Here is a 21,692-nt window from a genome sequence, read left to right as displayed (position 1 = left end):
TTTCTGCTCAGCTCCAGCAAGGTTTCTCCGTGACCTTGCAGCCCATGTATGTGGAGTCTTCAGCAAGAATGGCCTGTAATGTTTGGGGGGGGCATCAGAGACCTCCCTGGCCAACAACTTACTGGAAGGTATCCCATCCCCGGCATTGAAGGCTTTTAAATTCTTTCTGCTACCTCTTCTGCAGTGTACCCTGAGCCTTGGATGGTGTGATAGAGCTGTCTTAGTACTGACAAAAACACTTTTGTCACTTCTCAGCACTATGGTGCCTTTTGAATCATCCCAGAGGTCACCACCACCTAAAAAGAGACACTTTTCTCAGTTCCTGTCTGTTGTGCTATGGACTCAGACTGTTTGGGTTGGTGGATCTGGTGTTCTAATCAGCTGTGCCAGATGCTGTGTGGCTGAGGTGGATGAGTTCTCCAGTGGTTCAGCGTACTGGCAGATGGGGGAATCGAGGCTGTGTGGGGTGCCTGAAGTTGTTCCAGAGCTGCTTAACTGGTCCTGGTTGTGTTGTCCTTCAGCAGCTACTCAACTGGTGCCTGCTGTCTTTTTCTCTCTTCAGGTTTCTTGACTTTGTGAGGAGGCTGATGTGAGTGGAATTCCTTTCACCTGGCTTCTGCTTTTGCATCCCTGTGCTGGGTTGGGTGGACACTTGGACCAGAGCCACTGGCACTGGTTGGGATTCTGGCTGGTGTCTTGTGTGCTAGAAGCTGTGGTCTCCACTGCTTCTCTGCTGTGGTTAATAATTCTTTTTTTTTTTTTTTTTTTTTTTTTTGAGGTAGGGTCTCACTCTGGTCCAGGCTCACGTGGAATTCGCCATGAAGTCTCAGGGTTGCCTCAAACTCACCGTGATCCTCTTACCTCTGCCTCCTGAGTGCTGGAATTAAAGGCATGCGCCACCACATCTGGCTAATAATTCTTTATACGCCTTCATTTTTTTTTGGTAGGGGAGTGTATTTTGCTGTTTTCCCCCTTAGGCTGCTTTGGCATGTCTACTAGGCTACCATCTTACCTGGAAGTCTTGATTTTATTTCTTACAGCTGTTGAATTTCTACTCAGCAAAAATTATCTTATTTCTCAGCCACTGGTAGACTCCTATTTGATTTGCTGGCCATAGCACATTCTCTCATGGTTTTCCTAAGCTTTATTGTAGCCAGTGGGCACAGCACAGTATGCTTGGTGTACCAGGTTTGGAAGCCAAATCCTGATGTCCTGGTTTGTTGCCAGTGGCCCAGGGTCTGTGACCCTGTGCCAGAATGGCAAGGAGGAAAACTAGAGCGCTGTCAGAGACTGTTCTTAGTTGTGTTTGAGTGACCAAATGAGGGTGTACAGATGAAGGAAAATTGTGGACATGACTTCTACTGTAACAAATGCTATGAGTTTTATTGCTAAGGAGCAGAGGAACAGTGTTCAGACCCTGAGTCAGGGCTGGATAGGACATGGCAGCAAATCCTATAGGTTAACGAGGTTGATGACTCCATTTGGGAAGGCAGGACAAGGGTATTGTGTCCCCAGCACCCATGTATAGTCTGAACCAACAGTTTGTGTTTGAGCTTTCTTTGGGCTGTGAGAAACTTAAGTTTGGAAGTGCCATGGAAGCAGTTTGCAGCCTTGAGAAATATTTACATGGTGATAGGGGGCATAGTATGGGGGGGAGGGGAGGACAACTGGAGTAACATTGGGTGGTGCACAGTGGTGCAATGAGGCAGGACAGGAGAAGCAGATTGGCTGATGTGGGGTACAGTGCTAGGACCTAATGTCACTGAGGTTTGACTGTGATGTTGGTTGGTTTTGAGTCTAAGCTTTAATGTTCCCTGTTTGGGAAGAACTGTGGGAAACTGCAGTAGTGAGCCAGCTGCTTGCCTCCAGGAGGTACTGCTGGAGAGCCCTAGGAATTGTCATCCATACCTCTTGTGATTGGGTAAGAGAGACAGCAGGAGCCCGCCTCTTTGTGTGGCTGCCACCTGTGAAAGAGATCCTGGTTGTTGGTTGTAGCACTGGGCTCAGGAACAAGAGAGTACAGCTGGGACCATCATCTGGGCTATGGCTTCCATACTGTACAGACAGTCTGAAAGTACCCCAAGGACCCAGAGAGATGTCCAGGTGCCACTGTCACTTTGGCTGTGTCTGGAGGATGGGCTCGGGACCATGACTGTGGAGGTGGATTGGATTACTCTCTGAATTTTGTGGTATGGTAGGGCAGCTGCTTCAAATGCAAGGGATGTGATACAGGGCACACAGGTTTGCTGTACTCTTGTAAGGTTTGATGTGGACAAGCTTTGGATCAGTCTGTAGCATGGCTAGTTGCAGGTTTGGTGCTACAGTATAAAGTGCCACACATGAGGGTCATAGGTAAGGAAACTGGGCACACAGGAAGTGATGGCAAGCCATAGAACCCCATACAAGGGCTCACTTTGCCAAGAACGAAGGAGGGACAAGACTCACTGTAGGTCTTGCTACCCTCTTCCTTTGGGAATAGGAAATCTCCATTCTGTATTGTCTTGTCCTTGCAGGGATAGTCCCTTCAGTGACATTGGCACACATCTGTCTGTAACTTAGATCTGGTGGTACCATCCTTATTTTTATGTCTTTCTGTAAGGAAAACTCATGGGTGATCTCTGCCTGAGTCCAGGGCAGTAGTATGAGTAGCAGGGCTTCTTGGCCACTGGATCCTCTCTCTTCCTCTGGATGGTTTTTGGGACACATAACAAGGACAAGAGAACAGTTTTGGCACTCCAGGTAACAGCTCTGCCAAACAGGAGGGCTCAGCTCTCAAGAGTGTTGTGCAGAGAACACTGAATTTGCTTTCTTTTTCCTTTGTAATATGGGCTATGGCCTGTGTGGGCAGCTGATAATTGAAAATACTTAAGACAGTATCAGCTGCCAGAAAAATATTTGGACATTTGGAGCAAAGTTGAAGCCCTGGGAAACAGTTCTTAAGGAAAAATGTGGGAGACTCTTGAAGATCTGCATTCCAGTATCAGCTGTGGTAGTGGTGGCATGGCCAGCCCAGGCTAGGAATGGTGCATGTGGACAGTGCTGTTGACTATTAGACATGTTCTTAATGCAGGTGAAATGGAAAGAATGCAGCATTTACAGCTGTCTGTTGTTGCAGTCTGCTGTAGGACAGAGATGGCACCCCATGTGAGGGTGCAGTTGGCTCCCCACTCTATTCAGGAGCTGTTCCAGAATCATTGCAATGTGTTTTGCCTGGGACATTTTGATGACAGGGATCATAAGTGTTAACACTGGGCTCTGTCCTCCAACATTTATCATGGTGGCTCCTGGCCTTTGGAGCCGATTTTGCTGCCCTGACCCTGGAGGGAATGCAGATGGTTCTGGGCTGGAGCCTAGTATTGGTATGGTCTTTGGCCTTGTCTTTGTTAGTGGTCGGCCTTTACAGGATCCACCTGAGGCTGCCTGAGCCCCAGCAGGGAGTTAGTTCATTGACTCTTGATGCTAAGTGGCCTAGTCCAGTCTCATTGGATGCCACAGGCCCCTACTGCTCTCCCAAGCAGTGGCACTACCTTGAGATTTTCCTGTCAGGGAGTTACCACAGTGGTTGTGATATTTGGTTTGCACATTGGTATACTCCCATGGCTTTCTTTCTCCCTCCTTATGTAACCCTCTGGAATAGTGAAACATTTGCCAAGAAGGTACATGGGAGAAAATTTTTGTGGTTGTGGTAACTTCCAGGGCCACTTCTTGGCTTGCTGAGCAAACACATTTGGTGAAAGAGAATCAGACCCTGTGCCTCCACTGACCAGGACCTCAGTCAAATGAGAGAAATGGCCCATTCAGTTCCTCCATAGCCCACCTTGAGATTTTCACATACAGAAGTGTGTGAGGACATGGAGAATTTATTATTTATGTCCCTTGGCTTTCCAGGCTTAACAGTTGGAAATAGGACAAAGCATTTTGGTTCTTTAGACACTGACTTGCCACTGAGGGAGGCCCCTCAAGATGTTTGTAGTACTGAAGTATGATACCCAGCAGCTGAAGACAGTAACAAGGATCCTCATTCACCCATCTATCTGACCATTCTTCTGTATGTATGTATGTATGTATGTATGTATGTATGTATGTATGTGTGTGTGTATATATATATATATTTGGGGGGTTCAAGGTGGGGTCTCACTCTAACCCAGACTGACCTGGAATTCACTATACAGTCACAGGGTGGCCTTGAACTTATGGTGATCCTCTTACCTCTGCCTCCCAAGTGCTGGGATTAAAAATGTGTGCCACCACGCCTGGCTCTATATTTTTGAATTTATTTATTTATGCAAGGTAGGGTCTTGCTCTAGTTCAGGGTACCTGGAATTCACTATGTAGTCCCAGGCTGGCCTTGAACTCATGGTGATCCTCCTACCTTTGCCTCCCAAATGCTGGGATTAAAGGTGTCTGCCACCACACCTGGCTTTTTTTAATTCTTAAGTTTTACTGTTCACAACTGCCATAATTATAGACAATAAACCGTGATAATCCCCCCACAACTTTCCACTTCACAGCTCGACTCTCCATCATATCCCCTCTCCCTCTCAAATCAGTCTCTCTTTTTATTTATTTTTTTATTTGGTTTTTCATGGTAGGGTCTCACTCTAGCCCAAGCTGACCCAGAATTCACTATGTAGTCTCAGGGTGGCCTTGAATAGCAGTTCTCCTCCCTCTGCCTCTTGAGTGCTGGGATTAATCTTTTTTTTTTTTTTGATGACATCATCTTTTCATCCTATTATGAAGGTCTTGTGTAAGTAGTGCCAGGCACTGTGAGGTCATAGATATCCAGGCCATTTTGTGTCTGGAAGAGTACATTGTAAGGAGTCCTATCCTTCCTTTTCCACCACCTCTTCCTGAGCCTTGGAAGGTGTGATAGAGATGCTTTAGTGCTGAGAATTCCTCTGTCACTTCTCAGCCCTGTGGAGCCTTTTGAGTCATCCCAGAGGTCCCTGCCACCCCAAAAGAGAAACTTTTCTAACCAAAATTGAGAGTAGCAGTAATATATGGGATGAACATTAAGAGAAGTACTTACCAGGTAGTTTGGTGAGCATAATATATGCATTTAGCTAGACACCAGCAGGCGTTACACCCCTAGAGTGCATGACATCCCTGTCATAGGCTTTCAGTTCCAGGCATGTATTCCCTCCCATGGAGTGGGCCTCTAGTCCAATTAGAGAGCAGTTGGTTTCCCCTATAACAGAAATGCCACTATTGCACCTGTTGGCTCATTTGGCCTGGCTGGCCAAACTTAAGGCTTGCAGTGTCCATTGTTGCATATCCCCACTGGTAACTTCTCTCTCCTGTAGAGCTGAAATCATTGTAGCTTTTTTCTGCTTTTAGTCAGTTGGTCTACAGGGAGGAGGTTTTCAGCGCAGCTCCAGCAAGATTTCTCAGTGACCTTGCAGCCCAAGCATGTGGAATCTTCAGCAACAGGGTCTTACATCTATTCCTAGTAGGAAACCAAGAGCCTCAGCAATGGCCTGTAGTATTTTAGGGACACCATGCACCTCCCTGGTCAACAACTCACTGGAAGGCATTCCTTGGGAAACTCGTTTTTAATTTTTTTTTTTTACTTTTTTATTGACAACTTTCATAATTATATGCAGTAAACCATGGTAATTCCTCCATACACCTTCCCCTTTGTGATGTCTCGGTGTTGAGCACTCCTCCATCACTTCTTCTCAGCACTATGGTGCCTCTGAGTCATCCCAGGGGTCACCACAATTTTAAAAGAAACTTCTCTAACCAAAAGTGAGAATATTTCCTCTCTCAAAAAAAACTGGGTGTAGCCAGGCATGGTGGCGCAACGCCTTTAATCCCAGCACTCGGGAGCAGAGGTAGGAGGATCGCTGTGAGTTCGAGGCCACCCTGAGACTACATAGTTAATTCCAGGTCAGCCTGGGCTAGAGTGGGACCCTACCTTGAAAAAAAAACCAAAAACTGGGTGGCTGGAGAGATGGCTTAGTGGTTAAGGTGTTTGCCCGCAAAGCTTAAGGACCCAGGTTTGATTCCTACATTAGTCAGATGCACAAGGTGGCACATGTGCCTGGAGTTTATTTACACTGGCTGGAGGCCCTGGTATGCCCATTCTCTGTCTTCCCCACCCCTCAAAAAAAGGGCTAGAGAAATGTCTTAGTGATGAAGGTGCTTGCCTGCAAAGCCAAAGGACCCAGGTTCAATTCCCCAGAACCCATGTAAGACAGATGCACAAGGGAACACATGTATCTGGAATTCATTTGTAGCAGCTGGAGGCCCTGGCATTCCCATTTTTTTCCTCTCTCCCTGCCTATTTCTCTCAAAGAAAAATAAAATATTTAAAATAAATATTTGCAAATGATGTGTGTGTGTGCATATTTTTTTATTTTTGTTTATTTGAGAGCAACAGAAAAAGAAGCAGAGAGAGAGAGAGAATGGGTGCACCAAGGCCTCACAGGCAAATGCTTAACCGCTAAGCCATCTCTTCGACTCTGTGTACATATTTTTGTGTGTGAGTGCATGTGGCATGCCTTGTGTGTGGAGTTCAGAGAACAACCTTGGGCATTGGTCTTCACGTTCAGTCTTTCTAGAGACTTGTGTTAGTTCATGTGTACACCATGCTACCTGGCCTGTGAGTTTGTGGGAATTTTTCTTGTCTACCTTCCATATCTCACTGTGGAAGCGCTAGGATTACAGATGTACTACTATGTCTGACTTTATGTAAGTTCTGGGATCTGAAATCAAGTCTTTATGCTTGTCTGGGAAGTACTTCACTCTTATTTATTTATGAATGAGAGAGAATCTCTCCAGCCCAAATAAAAACATTTTTTAAAAGGTGCTGGAGAGAAGACTTAGTAATTAAGGTATTTGCCTGCAAAGCCAAAGGATTCTGGTTCAATTCTGTAGGACCCACATAAGCCTGATACACAAGGGGGCCTATGCGTCTGGAGTTCATTTGCAGTGGCTGTAGGCCCTGGTGCCTCCATATTACCCCCCCCCCCGCCTCTTTTCAGTCAAATAAATAAAACATATTTTTAATTTTTTTTTACTTATTTGAGAAAGAGACAGAAAGGAGTATACAGAAAGACTCAATATGGGCTGGATGTGGTGCTGCATACCTTTAATTCCAGCACTTGAGAGGCCAGCCTGAGACTATATAGCAAATTCCAGGTCAGCCTGGACTAAAGTGAGACCCTACCTCAACAAAAACAAAAAGTAAAATAAAAATTAATAAGAAAGACCTGAATGTGGAAAAGAGGGTATGGATGTACCAGAGCCTCTTACCACTGCAAACAAATTCCAGATGCACACAACACTTTGTGCATCTTGCTTTACATGGGGTACCCAGGCCATCAGGCTTTGGAAATAGCACCTTTAACCCCTGAGCCATCTCTCCAGCCCTGATTTTGTTTTTTCATTTTTTTAAGAAAGGGTTTCAATCTAGACCAGGCTGACCTGGAACTCACTCTGTAGCCTCAGGCTGGCCCTGAACTCATTGCTAAACTCTTACCTCAGCCTGCCAAGTACTGGGATCAAAGGGTGTGCAACCACCCCAACTTTAGTTGAATGGATTTTTAAATTTATTTATTTGAGAGAAAGAGAGAGAGAGAGAAAATATGAATGAATATTGGCCAGGCCTTCCAGCCCCTGCAAATGAACTCCAGATGCATGCGCCCTCTTGTGCATCGGGCTTATGTGGGTCTTGGAGAGTTGAACCAGGATCCTTTGGCTTTGCAGTCCAACGCCTTAACCATTAAGCCATCTCTCCAACCCCCTAGTTGAATGGATTTTAATAAATCAAGTGCATCTAAGTAATCCCATCCAGGCCAAGGGGAGGTAGGATCCCCAGAGCCATTCTGTGTGTTCTTAGTTATTTTCAACCCCCCACCCCAGGCCCTTGACACTGCCACCATTGAGAAATTATACCTGCTCCTGAGCTTTGGGTTCAATAGAAAGCACTTAATTTGCTCCTGGCTTTCCTTGGACCCTCCTGGGACTCACCATTTACTGGCAGTGTTGGGTCATACTTCATTTGTGTGGTATACTGTTAGTGGCTGATGAACAGTTTTCAGGTATACATGTGTTTTGCACATTCATGTTGCTGCTGGCCTGGAATGACTAGTAGGCCATAGCATGAGGCTCTCTCCTGGTGTCTCTGTGATGGGAATGCCTGCCCACTGTCTTCCATCTGTCGCCACAGAACCCAGGAGCTATAGGATGGAAATGCAGTCATTCGCCTGGTGGTCAGGACTGAAGGGACACCCTCCTTCCTCAGCCCTAGATGTTTCTGGGTTTTTTAAAATTAATTTGCATATGTGTATGTGGTTGGGTGGTTGTGTCAGGGTCTTTTGTCCCTACAAATGGTGTGGAAGTGCCCAGAAAAGTGAAGCCATCAGATGATGTGCCATTTACATATCTGTAGCACACCGATCTCTTAATACCTGCCAGGGGCTTCCTCATCTTCATTGTAAGCATGGCTACCTGAAGTGTGGGCTTGAACCACCTCTCACTAGGGGCATGCCCCAGTCCTCTTGCCCTTAGCCCATTGAGGACTTCGATAGTGGGTCTTCCCTGTTGTTTCTGTCTTGACTAGCCATCTGTACCCATGTCTGGTGACCGACTGTAATGCTTACTCTCCAGACCTGAGAGCCTGGCATTGGTGGAATCCCTGCTGCAGGCATTGCTCAGATGCCACTTGATGACCATCATAGGGAATTTAAGACTGTCCTGGTTCCCAGAGTCCTATAGCAGTCCGGATAGGCAGATCATCCTCTTCGTGGGCCTCCAAGTGCCTTACTGGTACCACAGAGGCCAAACACATATCACACAGCTGCCCTAGTTGCCAGGGTATGGGCTTGTCTAGCCTGGTTCCTGTGAGCACAGTGGCCCAGCTAGAGCTCAACATGCCCTTCATAACCTTCAGTGTTGTCTCATAGTTTCCCCAGGCCTGTGGAGGTACCTGGTCTTGGCTTTGTGTGCAATGGGCAGTGCTGGAGGCTAGGTGGTTCCCCTACTATTTGCTTGCCTACCCAGCCATAGTTTGCTCTGGCAGGAGTAGCACAGATGCTGCTTGCACTTAGCTGTCTCTAGGAGCTTGTTTGCTAGCAGTTTCTGCAAAGTTGGCTTGCTCTTGTTCAGGATCCCTTCCTTCTGCAGGAGGTGTGGACCCAGCACTGTGTGTTTCCCTCGCCTCGGTGGGCATTAGATCATTTCCAGTCTTCTAAAGCTGGCATTTTTACCAGCTTTTATTAAATGAGAGAAGCTGGGTGTGAAGAGTCCTGGGTCACTGAGACCTTTTGAACATTGATGGCAGAAATAGCTGTGCTTAACTCCCAATCTTGCCAGTTGTCTGGATGTAGCAGCAGTGGGCCATCTTACAGATGACATTTTGTAGCTTATGTGCACTTAGGGCCAGATTACAAGACCACTTAATATTGTGGACCTGATCCAGAGTCTGGAGAGCATATGTTTGTCCTGTTTAGTCAGGAAAAGCTTCAGAGACCTAAAGTGGGAGAAGGAAGGGCAGTTTGTGTGGCACATGGTTGACTGTTCATGCTCATGGCAGTTCCTGCCAAGCTGCTTGCACCTGGACTAGGTTTCCTGTCTGTTGGGCCATTGTGTCATTTGATGCGATGATAAGCTCTACCTGTCAGTGCTCTACAGGACAGGTAGCGCCAAGTGGACAGTTGACAGGACACACCATAGCTGAAAGCATGTGGGCCTTGCCTATGGGGAAATCCTTTGCAAATGGTGGTGGTTGCTGAGGGGCTCCTGCTGCAATGAGAAGCTGTGACTTGGAAGCCTGGCTCCTGTGGGTTTGAGACTCCCACTGGGGAGGAGGCTCTTTGGCCAGACATTCCTGTGGATGAGGGAAATGGAAAACTCTGAGCCCTTGTCTGTGCCTAGCTGCACCAAATTGAGGTAGAGACAGCTAACCTCAGCAGGTCTTGTGGCTGAAAGAGGTGTGTCTGGGCCCAAAGCACAGATTGCACACTAGCAGTACCTGCTGTGTGTATCCCAAGTGACTCAGTGGAGAGTAGGCATAGCACACTGAAGGCTTGCAGCCTGCCTGCTTCTGGGCGTCATCTGCCTTGCTGTTGTGTGGAAAGCTAGCTTGTTTGCTGTTAAACAGATCCAGAGTGTTTTTTGTTTTTTTTTTTTTTAGCTCCGTGGCCTTTGTAAATTGCCTATACCATTCTGCATTTGGGGGCGGAGGAAGCAAACCATGGCAAGATCCATGTTGGCTTTTCAGGGATTTTGCTACTGAGGCCTCACTTGGGGCTACTGACCCAGACTGTTCTAGGTGAGTCTTAACTGTACTGCACAGGTGTAGTCCAGGGACTGTCAGAGGAGTGGCCAGGTGGTGAAATGGGGGTTGTGGAAGACCCTCTCAGTCTTAAGAGGCCACACTTTGTTGGGACTCTGCCAGGGCCATCATTGTGGCCATTGTCTTTAGGAGACCATCTGGAGTTGTAGCAGATTTGGGAGAAGTACATAAGCAGGGTGCCAACACTCTTGGTATACCTTGACTCTACCTCGTTAGACCTTACGTGGTGAGTAGAGCCTGGGTTGGGCTAGTGGAAAGCCAAACTCGTCTGCCTTCTGATTGTGTGGTCCATGTGACTTCCCTGGACTCAGTTTCTTTAACAGTTAAGTGGAACTATTTGGATGAAAAGGATCTAAGTTTGACTCCTGGAGAAATCTAATGTGATTATGCTAGTTGGCCTTGCTTGCTAAGGCTGGCTCCCTTTCTGCCAAACCCTGAAAAGGTGTTCCAATTGCCCCCACAGTCACATCATAGCTTCATCCCAAGGCATGGAGGATTTGGGTACAAGCGGTGGGAATAAGTGGTGAGCTGAGGAGATACTCAGACTTTACAACTTTGTTTCTCAGTTCCTTGTTTTAGATTGGGGCTGGAAATCCCCCATGAACAGCCATTCTGCGACAGCCATTTCTCAGGCCCTGGGAGTTTTGTACCTCAAATACTTCTGAAGTAGGCCTGGCTGCATGTGGTGGTTCCACTCACTTAATGCCCCATCTTTGGGCTCAGAGGATCCCACTATCCTGTTCACAGGAGAAACTTTGGACTCAATCTGTGATTCCTAGTTAGTTTCTTCTCTGGGGTTGATTTAAAAATGACTCCAGGGCTAGAGAGATAGCTTAGCAGTTAAGGTGTTTGCCTCCGAAGCCAAAGGACCCAGGTCCGGTTCCCCAGGCCCCCGTAAGCCAGATGCACAAAGGTCACATGCATTTGGAGTTTATTTGCAGTGGCTAGAAGCCCTGGTGTGCCCATTCTCTCTCTTTCTCTCTGTGTTTCTCTCTCTCTCTCTCTCCCTCTCTCTCTCTCTCTCTCTCTCTCTCTCTCTCTGATTGCATATAAATAAATTTAGAAAAAAAACTAAAATCAGTAAAAATAACTGCATGTTTTGCTAGAGGAGAGTTTGTGAATACAATTTTTGCTTGTAGAGAGGACAAGAGGTATGACTGTGTTCCAGGGTGTGCTGCCACCAGCTAGCCTTCTCTTTTTCTGGTTTTTGCTTGTGTACAGAACATCCTACTGCTCTGCTGTGGCCAGAGGATGGTGGAACAAAGTTGGCAGGCTGGGCTGGGCTGGGCTGAGCAGGCATGCAGTACTGGCCATGTTGTTGTTGGCTTACCTCTATGGGACTAGGTTCCCCTCTGGGCAGTGCCCCTAACTGGCTTCTGGCCTCATGCACCACATCATAGTGTTTTTAGTCCCCTCAGGCCCACCCACACAGGGCAGGGGATGCTGATCTCATCTCAGAAACCAGGGAATCTTTAGCTTCTCTATTGACCAGGAAATGTCAAGAACCTGGCAATGGCTGAGCCAGGCTCCATCCTCAAGTATGCCAAGCCTCTCATCACCTAGAAGAGTTACTGAAGTGCCCACCCAAGCTTTGGACTATGTGGACCCCTTGTAGTGGGGGAGTAAAACCTGCCTCCCATTGAGCTCTTTTGTAGTTGGGGGCTTTTGTATCTCCACTGAGTATGCATCTCTATTTGGCTCTGTTGGTCAGCCTGTGGGGTTTTGTAGGCTATCCTGGGGTCTCAGCAGATGGAAGGGGCTATGTAGCCTTAGTGCAGTTAGGAGGTTCCTGCTAGTCCCAGCCATCCATTCCCAACACAGGTGCCACTGCACAGCCTGGAGTCCTGAATGTCCCGGCAGGTATGCATGTGCTTCCTGCACCTGTCTGCCAAATGTGAGCAATTAAGGATGCTTTCTCACCTTTTTATTTGTGGCAAATAAAATAATATGAGGGAACAAGGTCATTGCTTCTGAGGAGCTGCTGCCACCTTGTCTTTCGTGCTCTTGGCTGTGTCAGACTGGCATCCTCTGCCCAGCCTGCTGCCCTTCCTCACATCTCAGGAGTATGGCTACAAGTGGCATGGCAGGGGTGTGCATCAACCCAGTCTGAAAATGAATACTAGCATTTCTGAGCCCCTGGTTCTTGTGGTGTAGGTCTCCCACAAGCATGTGCCCCTGAGGTATCCCTTAAATGTTGTGCTAGCTTTTCATTACTATAATAAAATGCCTGATATAATTACTTGAAAAGGAAAGAAATCTTATTTTAGCTTACAGTCCATGGTCATTTGGAATCGTGTTTAGTTTAGACCTAAGTCAAGGTAGTTCATTGGGGTTGTAACACACCCTTTTCGTGGCAGTCGGAAGAAGAGGGAGAATGGGAGACAGAAACTGGAGGTTCCACTATCTCCTTTAAGGACGAGCCCCTATCACTTGACTGCTTTCACTAGACTCATTTCATTTGCTACCCTTGTTGTGGGTACAGTGAGGATGGCACGTGCTTCTTGCTGGCCCACCTTGAGGTGCTTTTCCTCTCTGGCATAATCATCACTGCACAAGGCAGGTGCCACCATGCTATGCAGTCACTAGGGCCAGGCAAATACTACTTCTATAAAGAGGCCACAGTAATGGAAATGAGTGGGCAGAGGCAGAGTCACGATTGGGGAAAGGGAGAGAACTCTTGGCCATACTGATGGTTGAGAAATACAAATTGATCTGTATCCATCCAGGCCACCTGGTGAAGAAGTGAGGCTGCCTCTTCTAGCCAGTAAATTCTAAATCCTTCTAATGGGAAAGCCATTTGGCAGGGAGATTGAGAATGTGTTTGGACTAGTAATGAATACCAAAGGGAGAAAGGGCCCGACTGTTCCTGACATCAGGAGGCGGTAAGTGGCCCTTAGGCCTACAAATGAGCCCCAAGCAAACTTCAGATCTGCCCTAAAAGCTGTCCTTTAGGGTAGAGGCAGAATGCCTACACATGGCCAGATGAGGGTTTCTATGCAGGTGGATACAAGGAATGACCCAGAAATGGGGCACAGACAGGTGGTCTGCAGATCAGCTCTAATTGTAGCAAAAAGTAATGGATGACAGGCTGTGTCCAAGCCACTTTGGAGTTGGGAGCTGTCTCCCTGCTGATGACTTCTTTCTCTAGCTCTTTTCCTCTTTCTACAGTGGAGGTATGGCCTTTCCTGCCCACTGCCCCTGTGGTGTGCTGGCTGCAGATAGTACCCCACTGGGAAACTTGCCTTTCCTTACCAGGAGGGCCTGTAGGAGGATACACACAGCATTTTTCACAGGGCTTTCTGGAAGGCCAAAACTTCTCTGCCCCTCTAATGGGTAACCTGGAGCCAGGGGATGCTCAGTAAGATCTTTACCTATTGCCCTCAACTCCCCTGTCCCTTCCTAGACAGATGCCTTCTTCCATCTGAGAGCAGAATGGCATCTGCCCAAGGACAAGGACACTCTGTGTAGCCATTTGGGCCTGGGCAGTGTTCTGTGCTGTGGGAACCCAAGACTCTAAATATATCAAGGTGAGGTCACTGGGGTGGACAGGAGGCCATGTGGCAAACCCAGGAGCCCCATTGGAGCTGGAATCCCAGAGCCACAGAGCACTGGCTTTTTCTGTCCCTTTGGGAGTGAGTGCTTTGCTGCCCAGTCTTTGGTAAGGGATCTCAGCCTTTACATGCCAAAGGTGAGTATTTTGATAGATTGTGTCTCCAAGCCAGGACACCTAACCCCTGGTGCATTGGGGTAGGTTTTTTAAGGTTTTTATTTAGATGTATTTATAGTTCTAGCCCCAGCATTGTAAGACAGAGGCCTTTGTTTGCCAATGAGGGATGGCTTAGAGCTCAGTTAGGCAGTTGGGGGCTACTATCATTGCTGAGTTCTCTATAACTTCACCCAAGGAAGCACTGAACTGGCGAGAGTGACATGATGACTACTGTGGTGGTTTGACCATAAATGGTCCCATAGCCTCAGGTATTTTTGATTAAGCTTTCTACTTACTCTCCAGCAGGCAGATCCCTATTGGAGGAAGTGTGTCACTGGGGGTGGATGGAGTCCAGCCCTACAAAGTATGTTTTTAGAATCAGCTCCTGCTTGCTGGTACTGTTGTCTTTCTGCTATGGATGTATGATGAAATGAGCCAGCTTCTTCCATGATGAAGCCTCTCTGGAATCTGTAAGCCTGAAATAAACCCTTTTTTCCAAACCATAAGCTGCTGCTTCTGATCGGGTGTTTGTCCCAGCAATAAGAAAGTAACTACAACCACTGCTTTCAGCTGGAAATAAGCAGGTTGGAAAAGGTGGGGGTGCATCTGGCCTGCAGGCAGTTTACCTCCTGGACTCATAACCAGGTACAGATTGAAGACAGGAACACTCTAGGTTCCTAGGTAGATCAGAGAGCTGCAATAAGGTCAGAACTCAACCTTGTTGCTAGCACTGAAGATGGAGGGCCAGTAGCTCAGAGATGTCATGAACTCCAAAAGCTGGGGGTGATGTTTAGGTGACAGCCCACAAGCAAGTCCTACAGACAGGAATCAAGTTCCTCTTGAGGAAGGAGCAAGAAATGGATCTTCGCCCTACTCTATAATGAACACACAACATACTGCTTATTAAGTCACCGAGGTTGAAGCAGCAGCAAGAGACCACAGTCCTGCAAGGTTCCTCCTGCCCTGGGTCCTGGTGGGGCCTAGGTGATCATCTTCCCTTTGCCTGCAGCCACTGCTTCTACCCCTGCCTGTGTAGCAACCCAGAATTGGTGTACATGGGTGCCAATTTTATCCTCATTTGTAATGGCAAGTGGAGGAAAAGACTTAAGATTCCCCATTATTGAAGCAGGGATCTCCCCTTGCTGGAGACACAGCCATGCCAAATGCAGAGAGCTATTTGATGTTGGGCATTTGTGCCATGCAGGAAGAAAAGGCACAGAAGAAAGCCATAGCCTGATTTGTGTGTGTGTGTGTGTGTGTGTGTGTGTGTGAGAGAGAGAGAGAGAGAGAGAGAGAGATGCGCCCCATGGTGATGAGGTGCAGAGAGGGCTTGTTTGAGCTGTGGTCAGCCTGTCCAGTAGCCTGGGCACCTGCAAGAGCTCCTTCATCTGCAGATCTACCCACCAGCTAGGTTTTGGCAGCCTGTTATCCTGACAGTGCTCTTCATTTTGATGAAGCCAGTGCCCTTCTAGGACAGACAATCTTTTGAGATCCTCAGAAACAGCATTCTATTCCATTAGCACAGGTGCTCTCACAGCCCCTACAGAAGCTACAGTTTTGGCTTTATACAAAAACACTGGACTTTCATGAGGTGTGCATTCCTGTGGCTTCGAGCTGCTGCATTCAACATTCCTTGATGCAGGGGGCTGGTTTGTACTTCTCCTGTGAAACTCACACTATGTAGTCTCAGGGTAGCCTTGAACTCATGGTGATCTATTTCTGTCTCCCAAGTGCTAGCATTAAAGGTGTGTACCACCACACCCAAATAAACTTTTTATTTGTTGGGGGGGGGGAGCAAGGAGGGAGAGAGAGAGAGAGAGAATGAATGGGTGCGTGAGGGCCTCCAGCCACTACAAATGAGCTCCATATGCATGTGTCACCTTGTGCATCTGGCTTATGTGGGTCCTGGGGAATTGAACCTAGGTCCTTTGGTTTCACAGGCATGCACCTTAACCACTAAGCCATCTCTCTAGCCCTCTTACTAATTTTTGTTCTTTTCATTCTAATGGATAGCTGTGATAGTACATTTGACCACCATGACCCACACTGCTTCCTGTTGTGTTCCTGGAGTATACAGTCACTGTTAATCATTAGAGACTTTTCTCTGCAGGATGAGAATGGTGCCTGTCTCATGGTCCTGTTGAGATTAAACCAGTTAGTAGTGTATGGAAAGTGCTTAAGGGCAAGGTTGGCCTCGTAGTAAGTTGATGCTTCCAGTGGTTCCTAGTGGCAATACTTGGTTATGTTCCATACCATCTTTGTCCACTGGGCACATATCTCTGGATTTGATTTGCCTTCTGTTCTGCACAGTATCTGTTGATGGCACTGGCCCTTACTTGGGCCCTTGTGGCTGTATTGCTGCCTGGCAGTCTGTTTCCGAGGCACCACTTTCCAGCCTTGTGATTTAAGTACTTCCAGTTTGTGACTTTCTTCTCTTTGTATGGGTGTCTTCAGATGTCTTTGTAGTCCTTGGGAGGGCCAACAGATTTATCTATCAGGTTTACTGTGTACTCACCTTTCCTTTGGAGCTTTGTGGTTTTTTATTTGGTAAGTCCATAGAGCTGAGCTGGTCTCATGTATCATGATCAGTCCCTTTTTGTAAGCATCTTGGGTGGATGAATGCACACAGGTTTTCTGAGCCCTGGAAGAGAGGGCATGTGGTAAGTGTTGAGCAAACAGGAGTCTGTGAAGGGTGAGCTTTGGTGGTGCTTGGTTGCCCATGCCTGGGTTGCCTGGCCTTAGAGGGGAGAGTGCAGTGCCTGGCCTGACATGTGTCTTTTATTCTGCAGATCCGGAACATGGTGGCAGTGTTGGAAGTTATCTCCAGCTTGGAGAGATACCCCATTACCAAAGAGGCATTAGAGGTGAGAGCCCCTTCACCACACCCTGAACATATCATGGGCATCTGGGGATGTGTTCTGGGGGAGAGAGTTAGGTGAGTGGTACCAGCTTGCCCCTCTGGGGACCAGGTCATCTGTGTTGTAGCCATGAAATATGCTCACCCAGACATGCTAGCAGAGAGGCCTTGGTAGTACAAAACTTTCAAGTGTTCAGAAGCCTGAGGTACCTCTTTCTGAGAAAACTGCTGGGGCCCCAGGTCTGAGATTCACTCTCTCACAAAGAAGCAGATGTCACTGTCAGGGGAAGCTGACAGTTTGAGGGACAGGGTACAAAGGGTGCCTCCTACTCTGTCTGGCTCAGCTCCCTTGTTCTATAAGCATGTCACTTTCTCTGGTTGTAGGAGACTCGACTTGGGAAACTCATCAACGACGTCCGCAAGAAAACCAAGAACGAGGAACTTGCCAAGCGGGCCAAGAGACTGCTACGGAGTTGGCAGAAGCTCATTGAGCCTGCCCACCAGAATGAAGCTGCGTTGCGGGCCCTGGCGGGAGCCACAGGCTCTGCCAACGGGGGTGCACACAACTGTCGGCCGGAGATGGGAGCAGCCAGTGCAACCAAAACCATCCATGACCTGAAGAACCGCAATGACATCCAGCGGCTGCCAGGACCACGGCTGGACAGGTTGAGCAGCCGCAAGCGTCGTGGGGACCAGCGTGACCTGGGCCATCCTGGGCCACCTCCCAAGGTTTCCAAAGCTAGCCCTGATCCCCTACTCCCCAACTCATCCCCCCACCCCACCAACGGGATCAGTGGGAGCCCGGAGAGCTTTCCCAGTCCCCTGGATGGCAGTGGTCACCTGGGCCTTGAGGGCAGCCGTCTGGAGCACAGTGAGAATGACAAGCATAGCTGTAAGGTTCCCATCAATGCAGTGCGGCCACACCCCAGCTCCCCAGGTCTGGGCCAGCCCATGGGCCCCTGCCTTCAGGCCAAGACCTCATATTTGCAGCCATTGGACAGGGGGGATGAACCACCAGGCCCTCCCCACCCCAGGGGACCCCCACGCTGCTCTTTCAGCCCCCGGAACTCACGACATGAGGGCTCCTTTGCCCGCCAGCAGAGCCCATATGCACCCAAGGGATCTTTGCCCAGCCCCTCTCCACGGCCCCAGTCACTTGATGCTACACAGGTGCCATCCCCACTCCCCCTGGCCCAGCCGTCCACACCCCCTGTGCGGCGGCTGGAGCTGCTGCCCAGGGATGAAAGCCCTGTACGCTGGCCTGAGCAACCTGAGGGCCACCAACGGCTGGTGGGGCAAGGCTGCAGGGCTGGGCTTCCTCAAGCTGAGCCCCTCCCGGCCCGCACCGGCTTCTCCCCAGACTCCTCCAAGGCGGACAGTGATGCTGCCTCCTCTGGCGGCTCAGACAGCAAAAAGAAAAAGAGGTACCGACCTCGTGACTACACGGTGAACTTGGATGGACAGGTGGCCGAGGTGGGCATCAAGCCTGTCCGGTTAAAAGAACGGAAGCTCACCTTTGACCCCATGACCAGACAGATCAAACCTTTGACCCAGAAAGAGCCAGTGCAGGCTGACAGTCCTGTACCCACAGAGCAGCCGCTCAGGACAGAGCTTGAACAGCAGGAGGCAAAGGCCAACCTCCAGAACCCCTTTGAGCAGACGAACTGGAAGGAGTTGTCACGGAATGAGATCATCCAGTCCTACCTGAGCCGCCAGAGCAGCCTGCTGTCGTCCTCGGGTGCGCAGACCCCAGGCGCTCACCATTTCATGGCTGAGTACCTAAAGCAGGAGGAGAGCAGCCGACGTGGGGTCCGACAGCCACATGTGCTGCTACCCCTCGCACCGCCTGCTGACCTCCCGGGGCTGAGCCGGGAGGTAACACAGGACGATCTCAACAGAATCCAGGCCCATCAGTGGCCAGGGGTGAACGGGTGTCAGGACACACAGGGTAACTGGTATGACTGGACACAGTGCATATCGCTCGACCCGCACAGCGATGACGGGCGGTTGAACATTCTGCCTTATGTCTGCTTGGACTAACCTCCTGGCGGGCGGCCACGAAGTGCATTCCCACCTTGCAGGAGCCAGGGCCATTGGGTGGCCAGGGTGCCCCAGATGGCCAGGCCTAAGCAGGAGAGAGGTGGGAGGGCAGACTCCACACTATTCTTCCACACTCTCCTTTTGTGAAATGCTGCTACCAGTTTACTAACAAAATGCAAAAGAAAGGCCGCACAGAAGTCAGGATGACCAAGTGAGTTCAGAAGTATAGCAAACCAGCTATAAAAAGCGCTAGTCCCCACCCCAAGAGAGGTGAGGAGCTCTTCAGCACTGAACGCTAAGACCTCAGCGGCAGGCAGGCAGGCACAGGAACCCCATGGGAGAGGTTACCTTAACACAGTGACAGACGCGTATCTCATCTCTGCATCTCCTGCTTTCACCCACCTGGCGTCTCTGAGGCGCAGGCTGCACCCACCCAGCCTCTGCTGAACCAGTGTTTTCATTCCATCATACACTGGAAATTTCTCGACTTTGATGAGCCCTGAGCATCAGGCGGGTGAGCCAGTTGGCCAGCCAGCCTCACCCACACTCCATCAGCATCCATTTTTATTTGGTTTCAATTAAACCCCAGTTGTTAAAGAAATGCTGCAAAAATTTTAGTTTTCTCATTTATTTTCATCTGACCACCAGCCAAATAACTTCCCTCCCAGTATTTTTTTTTTTTTTTTGCACATCTCTAGAAAAGTTCACCTTTCTAGAGCCCTCCCCCACCCACAATCACAAAGTAACTGCGGGTGCTACTGGTGTGTGAGCTGTACCACTGGGTGAGAGGGGAGAGTGTCTGTTTGCTGGAAACACTCATAACCATTCCTTTAGATTCGTTTGCCTTATGGTTATTTGTCATAAACGCGATTTGCAAAAACAAGGAGCCTTAGTGAATGTACAGTACCTAGACTTCTGCGTTCTGAGGATGCAGAAGGGAGCAACTTTGCTATTTGGTCCAATAAGTGGACACCTTGTGATATAAATGTGGAAATAAAAAATCATTTGCACAAATCAGCTTGAGAATCATTCCTGACTTGGACGTTTCTAGTCAAATTCTGTTTAGCCAGTAAGTCCTAGAACCCACACCAACCAATCAGGCAAAGGTCCAGCCATGCCTTGTCTTGCTGGAAGTTCTTTCTAGCATTGAATGGCACCTCTGCCTTTCGTTCATTTAGTAGTGTGGGGTAATAATCTGCAGGACCACATCAAAGAATGTTACCCTATTCCATCCAGACCTCATCTGTCCCAGAGAAAAGCCCTCTACCTAGGAGATTTTTGGTTTATCCCTTACCCCTAGCCCCCAAACTGCTTCTTAACCTGGCATGCCTACATGAGCAGCTGTGTCTGGCTTCAGCCTGGGACTGCCTCAGGACTTACTTAGGGCTGAAAAATATTTATGCCTTGATTATAAGGTGATTAATTTTCAGTTATCACCCCTCTTTTTCTAACACCATAAGCTAAGACTGGCTTTCTAGTTGTTTTGTTTTTTTTCTTTTTCACTCAGTGTAGGTCATCTTATTCACATCTACTTAATTTTACAAGTGAGGAAATAGCCTTAAGAGGGGCAAAGAGTCCAGAACATGCTCCAGTCAACCAAGAAGCCCAGTTTCAGAGCCAGCAGGGATTTCTGGATAAAATTCTGCTTGTTTACCATTAGAAGAACTGCTTCCCCCCCCCCCCCCAAACCAAGTACAATGCTCAAAAGCTTTTTGTTTTTTTTCCCAGGAAGGTCTGGATGAAGCCTCCAGTGAATGGTAGTGAATGGAAAGAAAACGAAACCACAAAATGGCCAATCATGGCCCCCTATCCCTCACTCCCTCCTGTCCTGTGCCAGCAGGGATTTCTAACAAAGGTTTGGTGTAGGACACTTCCCTCCCCCATTCAAGGGTAGTAGGTGATGTGGCTTTGAGGATAGGTTAAGGTTGATTCTCTGGACCTGTCATCCCTAGTTGTGTGGCCTAAGCACAGCATGAGTAATGAAAGGATGCGAAAGTTTCAAAGCCAAGAAAAACCTTGTCAATGGGACCATCTGACAGTGCTGAACTGTGAAGTAATTGTAGCTACTTTCCTAATTACATCGAGACTGTTTTCACTCTGGCCACTTCTGCTTACAAAGGCTCACACCCACCAGCTCCTTTTCTCAGACCTGGGCTTAGGGACTGGCTACTTCTTGGGCTCTCCAGGGACCTCTTAAGTAGGCCTCATAGTACAAAAATTTATTTCCTGTGAGAGCACAAAGATGAGCTGCAGTGACACCCCCAACATTAAGAGAATCTAGTTGGTTGGGCACTTTTTAAGCTGCCAATTAAAAATGCTATTAAAAGCTGGGCGTGTTGGCACACACCTTTAATCCCAGCACTTGGGAGGCAGAGGTAGGAGGATCACCGTGAGTTCAAGACCACCCTGAGACTACATAGTGAATTCCAGGAGAACCTGAGCTAGAGTGAAACCCTACCTCGAAAAACCAAAAAAAAAAAAAAAAAAGAAAAGAAGAAAATGCTATTAAAAGCTGGGCATACAGAGGTAGGAGGAACACCTTGAGTTCGAGGCTAGCCTGGGAACATTATGTGGAAAATTTTTTGTTTTTAATTTTTTTTTTAATTTTAGTAGCATTTTCCATGATTATAAAAAAATATCCCATGGTAATTCCCTCCCTACCCCCCTCCCCCACACACGAAAAAAAAATTTTAAGGGATTCTTTAGAAGGTAAAGTTAACACCTCTTCTCCCAAAAGAACTTGTAAACACATGGTTTTATGGCATAGGCTCTTGTTGCTGAAAAGTCCT

General features: G+C 48.2%; 1 protein-coding gene across 1 annotated transcript in view; it reads left to right on the top strand.

Annotated features, from left to right (window-relative positions):
* The window catches only part of Med26 (mediator complex subunit 26), a 66,916-nt gene extending 46,999 nt beyond the window's left edge, over nucleotides 1-19,917 (top strand). Inside the window, exons 2-3 of the mRNA XM_004665973.2 lie at nucleotides 16,796-16,870; nucleotides 17,248-19,917. Of these exons, the coding sequence (XP_004666030.2) occupies nucleotides 16,796-16,870; nucleotides 17,248-18,903 (1,731 nt within the window). The 3' untranslated portion in view covers nucleotides 18,904-19,917. The remainder of the gene's footprint in view (nucleotides 1-16,795; nucleotides 16,871-17,247) is intronic.
* Nucleotides 19,918-21,692: the final 1,775 nt, after the last annotated feature.

The sequence above is a fragment of the Jaculus jaculus genome, chromosome 1, assembly GCF_020740685.1.
Source record: "Jaculus jaculus isolate mJacJac1 chromosome 1, mJacJac1.mat.Y.cur, whole genome shotgun sequence".
Lineage (NCBI taxonomy): Eukaryota > Metazoa > Chordata > Mammalia > Rodentia > Dipodidae > Jaculus > Jaculus jaculus.
The sequence above is the reverse complement of the archived record's forward strand: the minus strand, read 5'-3'. Positions and strand labels throughout refer to the sequence as shown.